At 38.7% G+C, this 17,149-nt stretch overlaps 1 protein-coding gene across 4 annotated transcripts in view; it reads left to right on the top strand.

The window, feature by feature from the left end:
- The first annotated feature begins 424 nt into the window (after positions 1–424).
- The window catches only part of gria3a (glutamate receptor, ionotropic, AMPA 3a), a 36,761-nt gene continuing 20,036 nt past the window's right edge, over positions 425–17,149 (top strand). The window contains exons 1-9 of one of the 4 annotated variants that reach the window (XM_043239765.1): positions 425–3,121; positions 3,365–3,523; positions 9,075–9,314; positions 12,485–12,672; positions 14,170–14,223; positions 14,311–14,472; positions 14,797–14,964; positions 15,384–15,488; positions 15,849–15,956. In XM_043239765.1, the coding sequence (XP_043095700.1) occupies positions 3,034–3,121; positions 3,365–3,523; positions 9,075–9,314; positions 12,485–12,672; positions 14,170–14,223; positions 14,311–14,472; positions 14,797–14,964; positions 15,384–15,488; positions 15,849–15,956 (1,272 nt within the window). In that variant the 5' untranslated portion in view covers positions 425–3,033. The remainder of the gene's footprint in view (positions 3,122–3,364; positions 3,524–9,074; positions 9,315–12,484; positions 12,673–14,169; positions 14,224–14,310; positions 14,473–14,796; positions 14,965–15,383; positions 15,489–15,848; positions 15,957–17,149) is intronic. The other 3 variants (XM_043239764.1, XM_043239766.1, XM_043239763.1) reach the window with 3 other exon arrangements.

Here is a 17,149-nt window from a genome sequence, read left to right on the forward strand (position 1 = left end):
TATTCACTTTCATGCATGAAGTTTCTAATCTTCACTGACACTTCTCTACTGCTTCATTGTCACTTGTTTGTCCATTTCTTTCTTCAGTGTGAAAGCAGGGTGATTGCTGCAAAACACTGTTCTTGAGTCTCATTGGATGACTGCCCACCAGCTGATGCCACTGGCCACATTTAATACCGCATCACTTCCTGCACATTCATTACGGTGAGATCACACTGACAGCTGTGCTGAGCAATGAATACACACACACACACACACACACACACACACACACACACACACACACACACACACACACATATATTCCTGTTTTATTTTTATTTTATTTTATTTTATTTTTAAAATCTCACATAGATTGATTTAAATTATTTACAAGCGTATCTGGACACGCATATTTTCAAACACACCTGCATAAATAAAATAAATAAAACAATGTCCACCCAGACTCAAAAAATAGGCCAGATATAACAGATTCTGCTACCATAAATCTTAGAGTTCTGAAATTTCCTATTGTTGAACACATTTTTTTTAATGACAAACAGGTACTTCACTAGAATAAGATGATTGTAGGAAGTGAGCTCACAAGCATTTGAATATAACCTGCAGTGCAATTAAATTAGCTCACAGCTCTCAATCATTATGCAAAATGAAACAACTTTCCACTTGCTGAAATATAGGACAGATAATTCCATAGGGCTTCTGATGTATGTGGTGTCTGTGTGTGTGTGTTTGTATTATGCATAAGCATTAATTGGTAAGTTTCTTTAATCAAATTCTTGAGCTTACAGCATTGTAATTTGGTATTACTGAGATACTAAACTTTTTTTTTTATTATTAAGATTTGTTTTATTTTCTGGTTTCATTTTAAATTCGTAAAACTTTTAAGTTTTATGTAATTTTTTGTTGTAGTTTAAGTTTGTTATTCTTAAAAGAGAAATGCGTGATAAGTGTGTGGTCATTGGATAATAATCATTATCAATAAAGAGGGGGGTATCATTATGAAATAATATATTTAATGATATTTGTTGGACATGGCTGTATGTATGCCACATATATATATGTGTGTATTCTATATACACTTACGCGCACACACACGCACATATGTATGTGCGTGTGTATTCTAGTTTGACGCATTTAGGGTTCAGAATTAACTTTTATTGTATACTGTTTGTTTTCTTTTATTTAGTCAACTTCCAGTGACATTGTACCTGTTGTTCTACATTGTTGAGGTGTAGTGATAATGCAGCGCTACATTTTTTTCAATCAACAGCATGTCAATCAAAAGAATATTTTATTACTTTCAATTAAGTAGCATGTTTTTAGCTTTAAGGCCTCATAGGGGATTGCATAGCATGTGTACTATTTTGCAGAGCTTGCGAGGGCACCCCATTGTTTTTCTCATGTTTTTCCCCATAATATAACTTTTGTGCTTTTCCGCTGTCGTGGGAGTACAGAGGACTCAAAAGACATCAGATCAGCTGCGTTCCATCTGTGAAAAGCCAGCTGCAGACATCTCTATCGTTTCAGTGGCAGGGATGCGTTGTGGGTGTGTTGCATGCTAATCTGAATTCAAAAACGGCCAGTTCAATGTTAAATCCATTTAATTAATGACGCCTGTAAGCAACATTGACTTAATAATAAAGAAAAAATATTAAGATGAGCAATTCTTTCTCTTTAGAGCCATTATGTGTGATTTAAACAATTTTTTGAATTGAATTGAATTCAGACATAATGGAATTCATTTTTTTTTATATTCACATGGCTTATCCAGCCATCTGCACATCAAGCTGCAAGTCAAAATTTAGCCAAAAGACAATGTGGTCAACACACATTAGCAGGCATATGGTTCACTTATATATATGTGTGTGTGTGTGTGTGTGTATGTGTCTCCATTCAACAAGAGAGTCGGTCTGATAAATCTGGCACAGAGTACACAGGCATGGCTTGTATGGTCAGTATAGACACACACACACATAGGAAATAAGGAGCTGAGGAAATCTGGGTCGCTGTTAGTCAGCCGTATCCAGCTCAGAGCTGTGAGCTTTCAGTTTTGGGTGATGCCAAGGCTGAAAATGTGGAAGCATATCACAATTACAGGCACCTGCAGAGAGCTTTTCTCTTTCAAGGAGATTGTATAATGGCGTAAACGGTCTAAATGCATGAAAACATTATTACAGATGAACACGTTTTCATTACACAAGTCAGTTCTTAGAAGCACAAAAAGACAGCTTGTGTTATCTGAAGCACTCCAGAGACAGACTTCACACACACAGCCAACAGCAGCGATCAAACAGATCAGAGGATTAAAAAACAAAACAAAAAAAAAATCACTTGTGTAGAACAAAATAGAAAAACACGCAGGCTACGTGAAAATAATACACGGATAATATGGAATCAACCAGCAAGCGTCTCCCGATGGTTTTTGAGGGAAAGCACAAACCTGAATTGTTTACACTCACGCAGTGCAGGCTGTTTGCTAAAGACCTCAAGTTTACAGCCTGCAGAGATCACCTCTATTCGACATCAAATATTAATCTTCTGTTAGAAATTCCGACCTCGTATATCAAAATCCCTCGTTCTTCCGCGGATAGCGTTATACTATGTGACTAACGCGCGGGTGTGGGACAGTAAAGGTCCGCACCTGTGGGCTGTTGTGTGAACTTTAATTTTTTGTGTGTTGATTTTTTTCCCCCCACTGAATGCACACGGGGAATATAAGGGCTTTAAACGACGGCTTTGAAGTGGACTGTTCCCAGGGTCGCCTGCCGCTGTTTCTGAGCTGTATGCGGACTGCGCACGCGGGTCCGCAGTGGCGCTGTTGTAATTTCACGTCACATCAAGTTTGATCAGCGGTCCGATTGGACGATCCGCAGCGCTGTCCTGAATTGAGAGGCTCTCTCGCTTGTTCGCTCGTCCCGCATCCCGAATGCGCCTCTCCGGCGTCGCGTGAGGGAGTCGGTGCGCATCTGGCGTGTTTTGTCGTCGGTCTGGATGTTACGCGTGAGCTGAAGATTTCTAGAGGTCGGCGACAAAATGCGGCGGCGAGCGCACGCCAGCGTCCTGCTCCTGCCGTGGCTGGTGCTGCAAACCCAGGCAGGCTTTCCAAACCAGATCAATATCGGTGAGTGAGTTGATTATTTATTGATCAAAAGATTAAACCTCTTTTTCCTCGCAAGCGCGCCGAGATCTTCATCTACCTGCTGCAGCATAACCCACAGACACTCCATAATAGAAGTTTGCGCCAAACAGAGTGTAAATGATGTGAATGGTGCTGCTGCTGCTGCTGATACTACTACTACTATCTCTCACTCGAACAAGTCCAAAGTCAAGTAAATGCTTTTAACTCATCTGATCTCGCATGCAGGTGGTCTCTTCATGCGCTCCACTGTCCAGGAGCACAGCGCGTTCCGCTTCGCCGTTCAGCTTTACAACACCAACCAGAACATCACCGAGAAGCCCTTTCATCTGAATTATAACGTGGACAATCTGGAGTCATCCAATAGCTTTTCAGTCACGCACGCGTGTGAGTCTTTGCTCCTATTTGCACGTATATTTCTGCGGGACGCACCGCACCTGTTCTCCCTTAACCCTTCATATAGCTTTATAATAACAATATCTATTATTCAGGTAAACTGGGACACTTTTTGCCATTGAGTTTACTGTTTGAGTTAAGCTGAACTCTCCAATATCGAGCTATCATAAGAATAGAATGAAAGCTCCTTATTCTCACCAGGGGCGTAGATTTGTTTTTCATCTTGGTAGGACCATATTGTGAGGAGGTAGGCGGCAACCCTCAGATTCTAATTTTTAAAACAAACCAAAAGCTATTCAAGCAGTGAGTCACAGGACCTTGATCATGTTCGCAATGTAGGTGTTAAGAAAATTCAATTGCAAGTAGGTCTCATTACAAGCATGTGCGTTCTTCACATAACAAGTCTTGTTTTCGGTCGTTTCTCTGCTCATAATGTATTAAAGATACGATCTGTCTGATCTGTTCCATTTCTGGGACGTCACTCCAAATCCTCCTGTTTAGCTGTTATTGAAAGTTTTCAAGTTCGTTGTATTTAGCGTTCTTTTAGTTGTAGGCAACATTAACAGACGCCTGTTCTGTTTGAATAAAACGCAACCGCGCACAGTACAGTTTATTTGTAGTCTAGAAATTGGTCAAAGGTGACACAAAGCCAAGGTTTTAATTTGAAAAGAATTTAGTTGCAAAAAAGAGAAAGAAAGCAGTAAAAAGAGAAGAAAAGAGAGCAGATAAAGACTGATGGTGTGAGAAGTTGGCAAAAAAAGAGAAATGGAGAGAAGAAAACGTGAAAAAGTCTTCTGTGGCACAAGCCTCAGGTCTTGATAATGGAGAGATAGAGAGAATAGCGGAAAGACTGAGAGAGAGATGATGATGAGTGCAGGCTGACATTTGCACACATGCCCAAACCAGTGCAAGGGTTAGTGCCTCACACTGTGTGTGTGTGTGTGTGTGTGTGTGTATGCGTGTGCGTGCACAAGAGTGAGAGAGCTTTACCATCATTATAAAATGCCTGTTTACAGCTGCTGTCATTACCATTTTGTGTCTCTGACTGGCCTGGCTGCTCATCTGAGCGTGTCTGTGTGAGAGACAGTGTTTGTGAGCTTTTGGTTTCCTGGCTTATCGTGATGTTATTGCTGCAGTCATTGATCTTTCTTCACTGCATTAACACACACACACACACACACATTGCTTCAGGCATCTGGTTGGTCCATCAGACAAAAACAGCTGGGCTTTTAAAAATCTAAATAAAAAGATTTTGCGAGTGGAGAGGTATACTCATAACCTCTCAGCCTGTGAAGGTGATTTTAAAGTTTAATGAATAAACTCGACGGAGATGCTCTCAAAGCTCAAAGTACATATTCAGGAATAACATGACAGGAAGGACAAAGTGCTTTAACAGTGATGCGAGAACTGTTCATAAATAGAGACGGACACTTATTTTTCTCTCTGGGGATGTCTTTGAATCAGTGCGCACACACATTTGCATTCAGTGCTTGTATTAGTCAGGTGAGCTGGTTTAGTCGCTCACAGCGCTGTGAGAGTGAGTTGTGCGTCAAACGGCTCCTGAGAAAAAGGTTTTGACAGCTTACGTATGCAGTGACCCTGCTGTTTTAATTGAGGCAATCTGCATCATGAAGAGAAAACTGTAGGGGTCAGGGGGTCTGTAAACAGGTTATTTTTCACTCACTCTTTTGCTCTCGCTCCTTCTCTACAGTTTTCCGTCTTCTCATCGTTTTTTTTCTTTATTGCTCCCTGGAGCGTTCGAAAGACAGATGAAAAGAAGGGCAGAAAGGCAGTAAGCAGATGTAACCTGCTGGCTCAGTTAGAAGAACAAATGAAGGAGAGAAAAACAGAGCGAGAGGGGAGACACGTAATCATTACCTTGTCTCCGTGTAATTTCTATGCCAGTAGGGTCACCAATCAACAAATGGCAAAAATATCTAGTTAGCATGAAATGAAAATTTCTAAATGCATGTTCTTTATTTCTTTTTTTAAAATAATCCTTCCATTTCATTTTTTTTTTTTTTAATGAATGTAATAGCTCAGTTTTTTTCAGTGAAACATCAGACTTTTCTCTGGTAATGCGGCCTGTATTTATGCCGTAATTTCGTTTTCTAAGAAACTCATGCTGACTGCAAGGCCGCATTCATGTCTGTCTCCGTCAAATCGACAAGAAGTTGATAAAGTTTTCAGAACAATTCTGGAGTTATCTTGTATGCTAATAAATAAGCTTATTTGACACCAACATTTTCACACTCAAATTTTTACAGTTAGCTATTTTAGTACCACAGCAAAGACTGCTTTTATTAACAGATATAAAGTTCAAACATTACTAAAGACAAGTGTAAAGTAGAAAAAAGATACAAATTAAACAATGCTTTAGGTAGGTTTGTAGGCTTTCATGTACAGAAATTAAACTTGGTAGGAAGAATAACATTTAAAGTAATATTCCATATTTTCAAATGTAAATTGGTCACGATTAAAACTACAAATGTGAGTAATTTTCTTTTTCTCTCTTGTATGTGTCATTTGACATGTGGCTCCATGACTGCGCACTTTTCTCCAAAAATGGAGATTTGCCTCTTTTTGTGCTTGGATGTTGAAATTGGCTATGTGTATTTGTCCGTTAAAGTGCAAAAAGTTGCAAAAGAAAGCATTCAGGGTTTAGCAAATCTTGAATGCTTTAAAATCAATTAAATGTTTAAATGGGCAAGGAGTAAATATGCATGGAAATAATGAACTTTGGTGAGGATGCAGCAGTGGCCCGATTAGGCCAGTGACACATCCGTCAGTCTTCCCCGAGCATCTTTCACGCTGGCCCTGGCCATCTGTCAGTCGTTTTTTGTCTAAACTGTTGGTTATATATTTAAATTGACACTTCCCCTGCCTTTAATAGGTCAGACAAACAGATAGTCCCATCCTAAAATCACGTTATCAGTCAAGCCAGTGTTGTGCTTTTCAAAAAATCTGAACAATATTTTGATTGCACCACAGTGCAAAATCAGGAAAATCAATTTACAAAAATGTCTTACTGTTATGGGTGACTATTTTAAGCTGAGTAGAAAGCATTGTAACAGAAAATACACACTTCAGCTTTAAGGACTGAATGAGAGAGTGAGTAAGAGCTGAATGTGTCTCTCTGAACTGCAGTGATCGTTTGTTCTCTCGTGGTGAGAGCTGCTTTCCACTGAGGCGCGATCAATATAGAAAGAGAGCAGGACAGGACCACCTAAAACACAAACTCACACACTAATGCAATGCTCCAATCCCCATCATTGGTATTATTATTTTTTTTTGTTCTGTAGAATATCCTGTTGGTTATTTCAGGATAACATCACATCAGTTACCGAAACGCCCAACAGTGTTCAGCTGATGAATGTCTTTGTGCGGTTTCTGTGAAAATCACCAAAGTGATGATGCATTTGAAGGCCAACCCAGCAGTTACCATCACCCTACTTCCCTTGTACAAAAGACTTTTCCATTGGCATTTGGATTATTGCAGAAAACGAGTACTGTAGCCAACGTGTTTATTTCGTACATGTTTTTGCATCATGATTATCTTCACAAATTAATACGACTTTTGAATTTTTGTCATTTTTGAAGCCGAAATGCAACTAACTACATAAAATGCATTTTCACAACTTCAGTGACACCGGCATTAAACATCTGACAACTCTTTCAGTCTATAAAAAAAACGATAACCTGAAAGTTTGAGTTTGCAGGAGTGTCATTATAAAAAGCTAAGCTAGCTGTGAAAGCTAACTAGTAAGTAGAAGAGTTTTCCTGTTCGGTGTCACATTTAGCCTCTTGTTATCAACTGACCTTTTTAATTATTTGAATTCATTAAAAGCTTAAAAGAATCATGTATTGTATAACTAATCATGTGTGTTGTAGATTATCTTAAGCTGGTGTTAACAGACCTTATTGTGGACCTTTAGCCAAAAACCCATTGACTTAAGGATGATGGAACCAAAAGTAGCAATTTTGTTAGCAATTTTTTGGCCAAAAAAACATTTTGACAAGACTATGATGATGCGTTTAACGGTTATCAGCATCATAGTTTTTCATATTTGTATGTTTTCAAGTTTTTTTTCCATAACACTATTCTTTGTATTATATTGCCTTTCGCATTATTTTATGTTAATGCATCTACGGGAAGGAGGGTAAATTTTATATTGTTCTCGCAATTCTTTCCGTTTTATTAGAAAGTCATGAAAACACTATTGTAGAGTTTTTCTTCTGCTATTTGAGTCAATAGGAATGCGACAAAATGTATTTGTAGCACTCTCCCATTCGCTACTCTGAATCAACTATGACGACTTCCGTTGCTTAGAAACCTTAAAAAGGTCCTTTGGGGAGGCAGCTTGTTTTCCGGTTGATCATACAGGGCTTCTGCCACCTACTGGACTGGAGTGGGAAGCCCTGGATGGAGAAGAGCATTGGTAACCGCCATCATTTTAATGCATTTAAAATTTCTATTTCTATTAAAAAATCCCATTTTGATATACCACAAATTTGAATATCGCGGAAGTTCCATCTTTAGAGTCTATGGTGTATTTTTCTTTGTATGTGTGTGTGTGTGTTTGTTTGTATGTATGCAGATGTGTTCTGTGTTGTTTTTCTCTGTTGTGCTAAAGCTCTCAATTATAATAAAGCTCGCAATTATGTGTTTGCTTTGCTGTATGCGTGTTTGAGCATGTATGCTTTTGTAGCGTAGGCCGTGAATGTGTGTTCATCTGTGTGTGATGATTTTTAACCTCTGGGCTCTCTGAGTAATGTGACATTTGCTTGTATTTTCCTAGTTTTTCTCCCTCATGCCCACATGCCACCTTATTTTTTTTCTTTCTTTTTTGTTTGTATGTCTTCTGGACACATTATAAACATTTGTCCCTTTCGTTCCTTTTCCTAGAATCGGCGAACCTCTATTCGTGCCATAGTCTGTTAGTCTCTCCTATTCTCTCTCCCGCTCTCTTACTTTTCAAGAAGCAGGTGTTTGTGTAAGGCAAAAATCATTTGCTTCAGGAAACAGTACAAATGTCCTCCCTCTGGATAACATAAGGTTGTAAATATTCAGTTAATAAGACAGCAGTAAAGCTGAATTAATGCTTAACACTGACTTTTCTGAGCATTCTTTCCTATATTGCTGTAGAGACGTCAGTGAACTCAATCCGTCTGCTGTCAGCTTAGCTACATGGTTGCCAGATTTAGAAACATTTGCAGTTTATCTTTAAATAATTTAGGTGACAACCGCATTTAGGGTATTTAAAATAAATAAATAACAAGACATTTGATTTTGACTTTTGACAAACTAACAACATATTGCAATGCATGCAGCCTGTGACTTTAAACCTGATGTCATAACCTTTCCATTTCTTTGAAGAGGCTATTGTCTCTCCAGATCGTTCTCAGGAAACAAACACAAGTATACACTCTCAGTAGAGACCATCATAATGCATAGGGCTTATGAGTATTTGTGATTGCCATAATGATTGTTTATACTAAAACGTACACTGACTGTGCTTCCATCTCTCTCTTGTTCTGGCAGTCTGTTCTCAGTTCTCCAGGGGTGTATATGCAATATTTGGATTCTACGACAGGAGGTCAATGAACACATTAACGTCGTTCTGCGGCGCTCTCCACACCTCCTTCATCACACCATCTTTTCCCACGGACACAGATGTGCAGTTTGTCCTGCAGATGAGGCCAAGCCTCCGAGGGGCGCTGCTCAGTTTGCTAGACCATTACAAATGGGAGAAATTCGTCTACCTGTATGATACCGATAGAGGTAAGTAAACATAAACTCACATTCTGTATGCATTTGAACACTGAAGTGATAGTTCGCTCAAAGTGAAATTTTGAGAAAAATTCGGTAAAGTACATTCTTCAATTTATGTTTGTTTGTGAAAATATGTAAGCTTGGAACAATATGTAAGCTTGGAACAACATGAAGGTGAATAAATGATGACAACTTTTCTTTTTGGGTGAACCGTCACTTTGAAGTAGCTCTGCAACAAAAACCCTTTGATTGTGAATGTAGCAGCTTTATTGAAAAAGAAAAAAAAAATGCAGGGTGGGGACTTGGTTCTATGCATTGGTTGTTGATTGGACCTTAAGTTCGAAATTGGATGCTTGTCGGCGCTAATAGCCTCAAGCACAAAAATCAAAAAAGCATTTTACCTGATAGTGTAGATGCTGATACAGACACAAAACCTCTCTACCTTATGTGCAATCATTGTAGGGTGTTTTGTGAGAAAGTGCACCAAAACAAACAGATTATGGTCAAAATCATAGAATTTCTTTATCCTTTTCCATTCGCTTCCTTTCAAGATGACTCATAATCTCTGTGTTCTTTTAGTAAGTAGTATTTGTGTGCTGCACTCAGCGCTCCCTTAAACATGATTTAGAGTGTGACGAATGCGAACACATGATCCGCCATCAAATAAATGGCTCTATGGCTCGTTGTCGACTGTATTGTCGCTTGCAACAAAAGCATGCCAATACATAAATATGCATCTTGGTGTCTTAATTGTTTCGTGATGAGTTTTTGTAGTGGTTATATGAGTTGTGTAGGTCTAATGTCTGCATTTGTTCACAAAAAGATTACAAATCAGATTTTGGTTTGCAAATTCCTGGTGAAGCAGTAGTAATTGCTGTTTATGTCGAGCATAGTGGCATCAAACACTGGTATAATCGAGGACAGGTGTTTTTTTTTCTGTGTTTGTGTTCCAGATCACCTGATGGGCACAGAGCCAACAATCGCACATTTTTCCTAGCTTGTTTACTCTAAAGAGAGTGCTTACAGGGACAGTTTAAGATAATGAGAGACATTGTTATGTTTTCTCCAGAGATCTTCCTTAATGGATTAAACACACTATACTGATGAGCAGAACAGTTTGCTTACAGATAAAACTTTAACCTCCGCTTCTTAATACAGTGGGTGCCTAAAGAATGCTGGGGCTCAGATTTGATCGCGTGAATAGTTTGATTCAAATGGTCAGATTTTCTTCCTTTGAAGCACTAGATGCGCTTTGGATCATTCTCAAATCATGATACAGTGCAGACAGTCTCAATCTGTTGCCACCCTTGAAAACACCCACTACTGTCAGCGGGGAGTTGGGATAGTGGTGCCAAACTTTAAATGGTTTTACATCACCACAGGGCTTGTGCATCTGTTAAATACGCTAAACAGTGACGATTAAAAAACCAGCATGAGCCTTGGCTTGCTGGTTAACATAAATGCTCTAAGACATTGATTTGTGCTGTTGAGATGAGTGCTGCGATGTTAAGCAGAGACTCGCAATAAAAAATGTAAAAGGCCAAGTACATAATTTGAAAAAAATAAAAGAGAGCGGTTAGAAGATCTTTTAATCAAGGTGCTGTAAAAGATTTTGTCCATGCAAGGTTTAACAAGACCCTCCTAAATTGCTAATGAGAAACTCATGTTTAATTAACCCTTCTTTAATAAACCTTTGCAGGTCTGACACATGGCCTTCCACTTCCACTAACATGTATGAAGTGTTTCGATGTATGTGTGTCATTTGAATTCTCACCTCTCTGCGAGCTGTCAGTCTTGATTAATTGGTCACGGCTAAACAGCCTGGCGGCCTGGCACTCCAGGACGTATGCTAATTAAAATAGTGATTGAATATGTGTGTGTGTGTGTGTGTGCGTGTGCGCATGTTGTCCTATAATGAATGTGATCACAGGGCTAAAAACGAGACAGAATAGAACAGGGCTGATTTGTGTCCTGTATGGCCTTGAGCTGGAGGTTATAAAGGGTGTTAGTGAGCATTTCTGTTACTTTGTATGTGCTTTGAATCCTTTAATGGGAATTCTGGGTTAAGTACACCTGTGGTACACTCTCAAAAAAGAAAAAAAAAGTACAATTTTTTTTTTTTTTTTTTTTTTTTTTTTAAAGTACACCTGTGGTACACTCTTAGGAAAAAGGTACAAAAGCTGTTGCTGGAACGGTTCCCTTTCCAAATGAACTAAAATGCACACAATTTATACTTTTAAGGTGACAGCTTTTTTTTTTTTCTTTTTGTCTCTGTTATCCATTAATACACAAAAAAGTGTCAAGGTTGTCCCTTAGTTTGGATAAAGCAAGCAAAAACAAATGTACGAAAAAATTGGTGGAAAGCATGAAATTTCATGTAATTAATAATCAGCCACTGAATTTTGTAATATGTTAAATAATGTTATTAATAATTGCCAAGCTAGGTTTAGGGCACTGAGTGCATTTATATGCGGATTTGGGTATATTGCATAAAACATTTTTGCCACCCACATCTGCAAAATAAATGAACGAAGAAAAAAAATATCTATTAAAAAATAAATAAATGTGTGTGTGTGTGTGTATATATTTTTACATTATCATTAAAAAGACCAAATAAAATGTTTTTTTTGCATCATTTGCCTATGCAGGGGTCTGATATGTGCAGCAGTGGGTCTGATGTATTGCAGAAGAGCTGATTAGTTGCGTAAAGAGATCATCCACAATGGATCTGATCTGATATTGGAGCGTATCTCCAATCTTCATTCAATATATGAATGAAGGCCTAATACGCACGTGTACACGTATGCCCAAACGTATGAATGTTATATGCGTGTGTGTGCGTGCGTGTGTGTGCGTGCGTGTGTGTGTGTGCGTGTGTGTGCGTGCGTGTGTGTGCGTGCATGTGTGTGTGTGCGTGCATGTGTGTGTGTTCTGCCATTGCCTTAGCACCATTAGTGCAGAGTTGCAGTAATTACATTCACCATGCTTCTTTCTCTGCCTTCCCTCCTTTCATCCCTTCAGATTTGCACTGCATCAGCAGTTCCTCTCTGTTCTCAAACCAGAGAGAGAAATGAAGCAGTACTTGCTCCATCATTCTGGCCCAATTCTGCCCTGGTGCTACATCTACACAGGCCCTTGGTAGCCGTGTATTTTACAGCATGTATTATTCTCTGTTTCAGGGTTTTCCATCCTTCAGGCTATCATGGAATCTGCGGTAATGAATAATTGGCAGGTGACAGCACGTTCAGTGGGGAACATAGTGGATCCCCTGGAATACCGGCGCATTATTGAAGAAATGGATCGTCGACAGGAGAAGCGTTTCCTTATCGACTGTGAGGTCGAACGTATTAACAGTATTCTAGAGCAGGTACATATGATATAGGTACACATATAAAGCTTCATTTCACTGTCTTGTCTGTCTGTAGTGGCAGCAGTTCATAAACAGTTGTGTCTCAGTTTTGTGATATTGATTAATACCTTTCCAAAATTCTACCGTTGTTAGCAAATAAGGTGATAAAAATAGTGTGTGTGAGAGCGCGCGTGTGTTTGTGTAAGTAGGGCACAGCGTCCTGTAACAAGGGAACAGTGAGAAAACTAAAAATACTCCCTTTCCTCTCATCCAAAAATACAGCTCTCAAAGGTACTGTTACATTCTCCGATTCTGTTTGTCTCTTTCACTTATTCTTTCTCTTTCTGTTTTTTACCCTCTGTCTCTGCCTCCCTAGCTTTTTTCCCACACACATATAAGTGTGTATGTGTGTGTGTGTTTGTGTCACTAGGAGGTCACACAGATAATGAAATCCACGAGTAGATCAATCAGCACTCAGAGAAAGCTAATCAGAGCGCTGCGCTTCCAGCAGACTGGCTGTCTGCTGCTATTTGTAAATCAATAGCAGTGTGCGTGTGGGTGTGGTTGAGTCGTACCTTTATGGTGTGCCTAAGAGTCAGCAGAGCTTTACTGGCACGGCGCTAAGAATTTTCAATATTGCCAATGTGTTCAAGTGCTGCACCTTTGTAGAACAATAAATAATAACAACACAGGCCTGTGATGTGTGGGAAGACGCAGGATTGGAGCAGCTCAACTGTGTCCAACAGGTTCAAGCAAGGCAATGGAGACTGTTCTTCCAGATCTGATTATGTAAAAATGGGCACTACTGACCAGATTTTTCATGTAAAACTAACCGAAACACATTTCCATAGGTGTACTTTGGTGTTATGTTCTTTAGGTATTTGTAACTACCATTGGACATTGTTAATACCACCACTATTGTTTGAGAGCAGAACAGTGTTAATTTAATATAATTATGCTATTATAGTGTTTTTAAAATAAAAAAAATCATGTTAATTTAACAAATTTAAATTGTATTTATTTTTAAATATATTTTACTATAGTAATATTTTGTGTTTTTGTCACTGATATATATATATATATATATATATATACACACACTTTTTTCTATTTCTTTTAAAGAAATAAAAATTTCTTTCAGTTATTAGTTTTAAAATAAAAGTAGTTTAAAATTAAAAAAACATAAAATTGCAATAAAAGTCCATATTGTTCATGAGCTGTGTTTTTTTTAAATTCTATTATTCAGCTGTGCTATTAATAAAAAGAAACAATTAGTTTTCCCCAGATGATTTTTTTTAGCTATTTACTATTAAAAAGAAGACTGCAAGCAAGCTTTGCATTTTTTATTTTACCACTGAGACAACAGATTGCCCATCTACTTACAGTATCACCCCTTAGGCTTTTGCTTTTAGTTTGTAGTTTTCAGTTTAATCTGTAATTCATTCACTTGGGTCTCAAGGTCTGCATAAACAATCAGACATAATGCTGGGTGATACTCTTTCATTCTATTTCCAGGTCGTCATCTCAGGAAAGAACAGTCGAGGATATCATTACATCCTGGCTAATCTTGTGAGAAAATACACACACATGCCCAGATTTTCTCTTTATTAACCTTCTGTGAGTGACCTTTCACTTTTGACCACTTCCCCTCTGCAGGGGTTCTCCAACATGAGTCTGGATAAGGTATTTTCAGGCGGTGCAAATATCACCGGATTCCAGATCATAAGTCCTGATAGCCCAATCGTGCAGCAGTTCCTTCAGCGCTGGGAGCGGCTCGATGAGAGAGAGTTCCCTGAGTCTAGAAACGCTCCCCTGAAGGTCTCTGTCTTTATTTCTATGCTTATTTATGTGCATTTGTGATGTGTTTATTTGTGAGTGTGCCACTTGTGAATATGTTTGCGGAGTTTATTTGTATATGTTTACGTGTAAATTATGGTAACGTATTTTGAGTTTAATATAGCAGTCGTGCAGCAGTTTCATTATTCATCTCTTTTAGTTGTTTCATGTCAATGTTTCCCCATAATGCGCCTCATTCAACTGAGTGTTAAATTAAATAGAAAATGTGCATTTGAATGTTAGTTTGGTTCTCTGTTCATACTGATTCTCGTGTCCATACATCTATCTGTTTGTTTTCATGTTTAGTACACCTCTGCTCTGACACACGATGCCATCCTCGTGATAGCCGAAGCTTTTCGGTATCTGAGACGTCAACGTGTTGATATTTCTCGTCGAGGGAGTGCAGGCGATTGCCTCGCCAACCCGGCTGTACCATGGAGCCAGGGAATCGACATTGAGAGAGCTCTCAAAATGGTAGGAGGGGTCCATAAAGGGCCTCAGAGATAGGAAATACTTAGAAAAAAAGCAGTTCACACTTTTTAATGATCAGTAAATGTGCAATAATCATATTTTCCTGTAGACCTTGGGAGAAACAAGCTTACAGCCATCTTTTGAATTATGTGTTTACTTCCATTTTTGCAGAAGTTCTGTACATTTCAATAGCATCGCTGTTAAAATTATAGATTTAACAAATGTGATTATGAGCATTGTCTTGTTTGAAGCAGATATCATATAAAATGTCAGTAGTGAATGAACATTGCTGAAAGGAAGCGGGCTACACGAGGCCTATATGGTTATATGATACCTCCGTTATATTTTGCATAATGCTTTTCTTTTTTGTCGTGCTTGTTATTTTGTGGGTGTTACTGTTCCTGTGTGCTTTCCTCTTGCAGGTTCAGGTTCAGGGAATGACGGGAAATATTCAGTTCGACTCGTTTGGACGGCGATCAAATTACACCATTGATGTTTATGAAATGAAACCAGGAGGAGCCAGAAAGGTTCGTGGTTTCTATAAATTCACACAATTTTACTGTCACAGTGAAGCCACAATCACTTTAGAGCGTTAGTAGTGCTATATATGTATATGTATATGTATATATATATGTATGTGTTACAGTATGCTTTTATACAGCACAGGTAAATAGTTTCACTTAAAAGCTCAAGGATATATTTTCAAGGATATTTCTCATCATATGACCCCCTTTAACGTGCAGTTAAATGCTCCAGCTTCCTCCTATATCAGTCACAAGATCATGTTTCTACTGAGTCAGTCTCTTACTGAATTGCTGTTTTTCTGTTATTGGTGGACTGTGATTGATTGATTCTATTTATGCTGTTGCTGTTTCTGTCCCTTGCAGATTGGCTACTGGAATGAATATGAGAAATTTGTTTATATAGTGGAGCAGCAGGTTACCAACGAATCCTCCTCTGTGGAAAACAGAACCATTGTGGTCACTACTATTATGGTACACTATCTAAAGCTGCTTTTAAATATACCGAACCATGATCCTTCTGCCCTTTCAGGTTTAGTGTCACAGTTGCATTGCATTCTGGGGGGGCAGAACGTTTTTCTGTTTCGCTTTGCTTTGCACTCACTCACTACATGTTGAAACAGTCGATCACAGAAGAGTGTTTCAACTGTATCCGTGTGAGTGCCAAAGCATTTTCAGTTCCATTCCGGTGGCCTGTTGTAGCAGTGACATCACAATACTGGCTTTGGTAAGAAATAGGTTAGACTGTCCCTTTCTCTGGTCCTTTCACCTCGCCAAACGTAAGTACCGAACGACTGAGATGCCAAGCTGGATGCAAATTGCAGAAAATGGAAAGTACTATACACACAAAGCTGATGGCTGATGGTTTTCTCACACATGGTGTGAAATAGTAAGCATCAGAAAAAGAGCCTCTTGTTTTAGAGCCCCTCGGAATTCAGATGTGTTTTGAGTTTTCTGGCCGAGGTCCTGTTTTTAACATCCAGCTGTCCAATCAGATGTTCCCATTAGGTGCAGACAGTTTGTTCTTTATTTAGCTCCTAAAAAATGATGAATGTGAGCAGGGATGTCGCTGTCTGAGTTAGTGTGGCTAGCGCCCCTAAATAGCAAATAAATCCAAATAAGGTTTTTGATTAGATTGCTTTTCATATTTTTCTGATTTATTATTCACTATTTAGCTGCATAAAGAGGAGTCGTGGCTGAGAACAAGCTCAGGGCTGTTCGTTCAATCTCATCTTCCAGTGATATTACAAAATAAAATGCATAAAAATGCACAGAGTTACATCCTCTGACATAAAGCTCAATTTTCTTAAACTAAAAATGAATGACTTGGATCGAGAGCAGCACTCATTTTGTAACCCCCAAAGTGATGAGTACACCGGAGTGAACTATGTAGCATACACATTTAACCAGCAAAATTTATTTAAAATTGTATTTGTTCTCATATTGAGTTTAGCTGCTAGCGCATATATAAGTGAGTGGAAAAAAATAAATGAAATATAAAGAATTGCCAAACTTTTTAATCTGGAGAATTGTGCCAGCTTGTACATGCTGAGATGTTTTGCCTACTGGACATTGGACGGCTCACTGTGTTTAAACAAACGCACCTTAATTGAACCAAATGCTTGAAGTGAATCGGTTGGGGCTGTACAGTGATTACAGCTGGGCTT

This window comes from Puntigrus tetrazona, chromosome 5, assembly GCF_018831695.1.
Source record: "Puntigrus tetrazona isolate hp1 chromosome 5, ASM1883169v1, whole genome shotgun sequence".
NCBI classification, from domain to species: domain Eukaryota; kingdom Metazoa; phylum Chordata; class Actinopteri; order Cypriniformes; family Cyprinidae; genus Puntigrus; species Puntigrus tetrazona.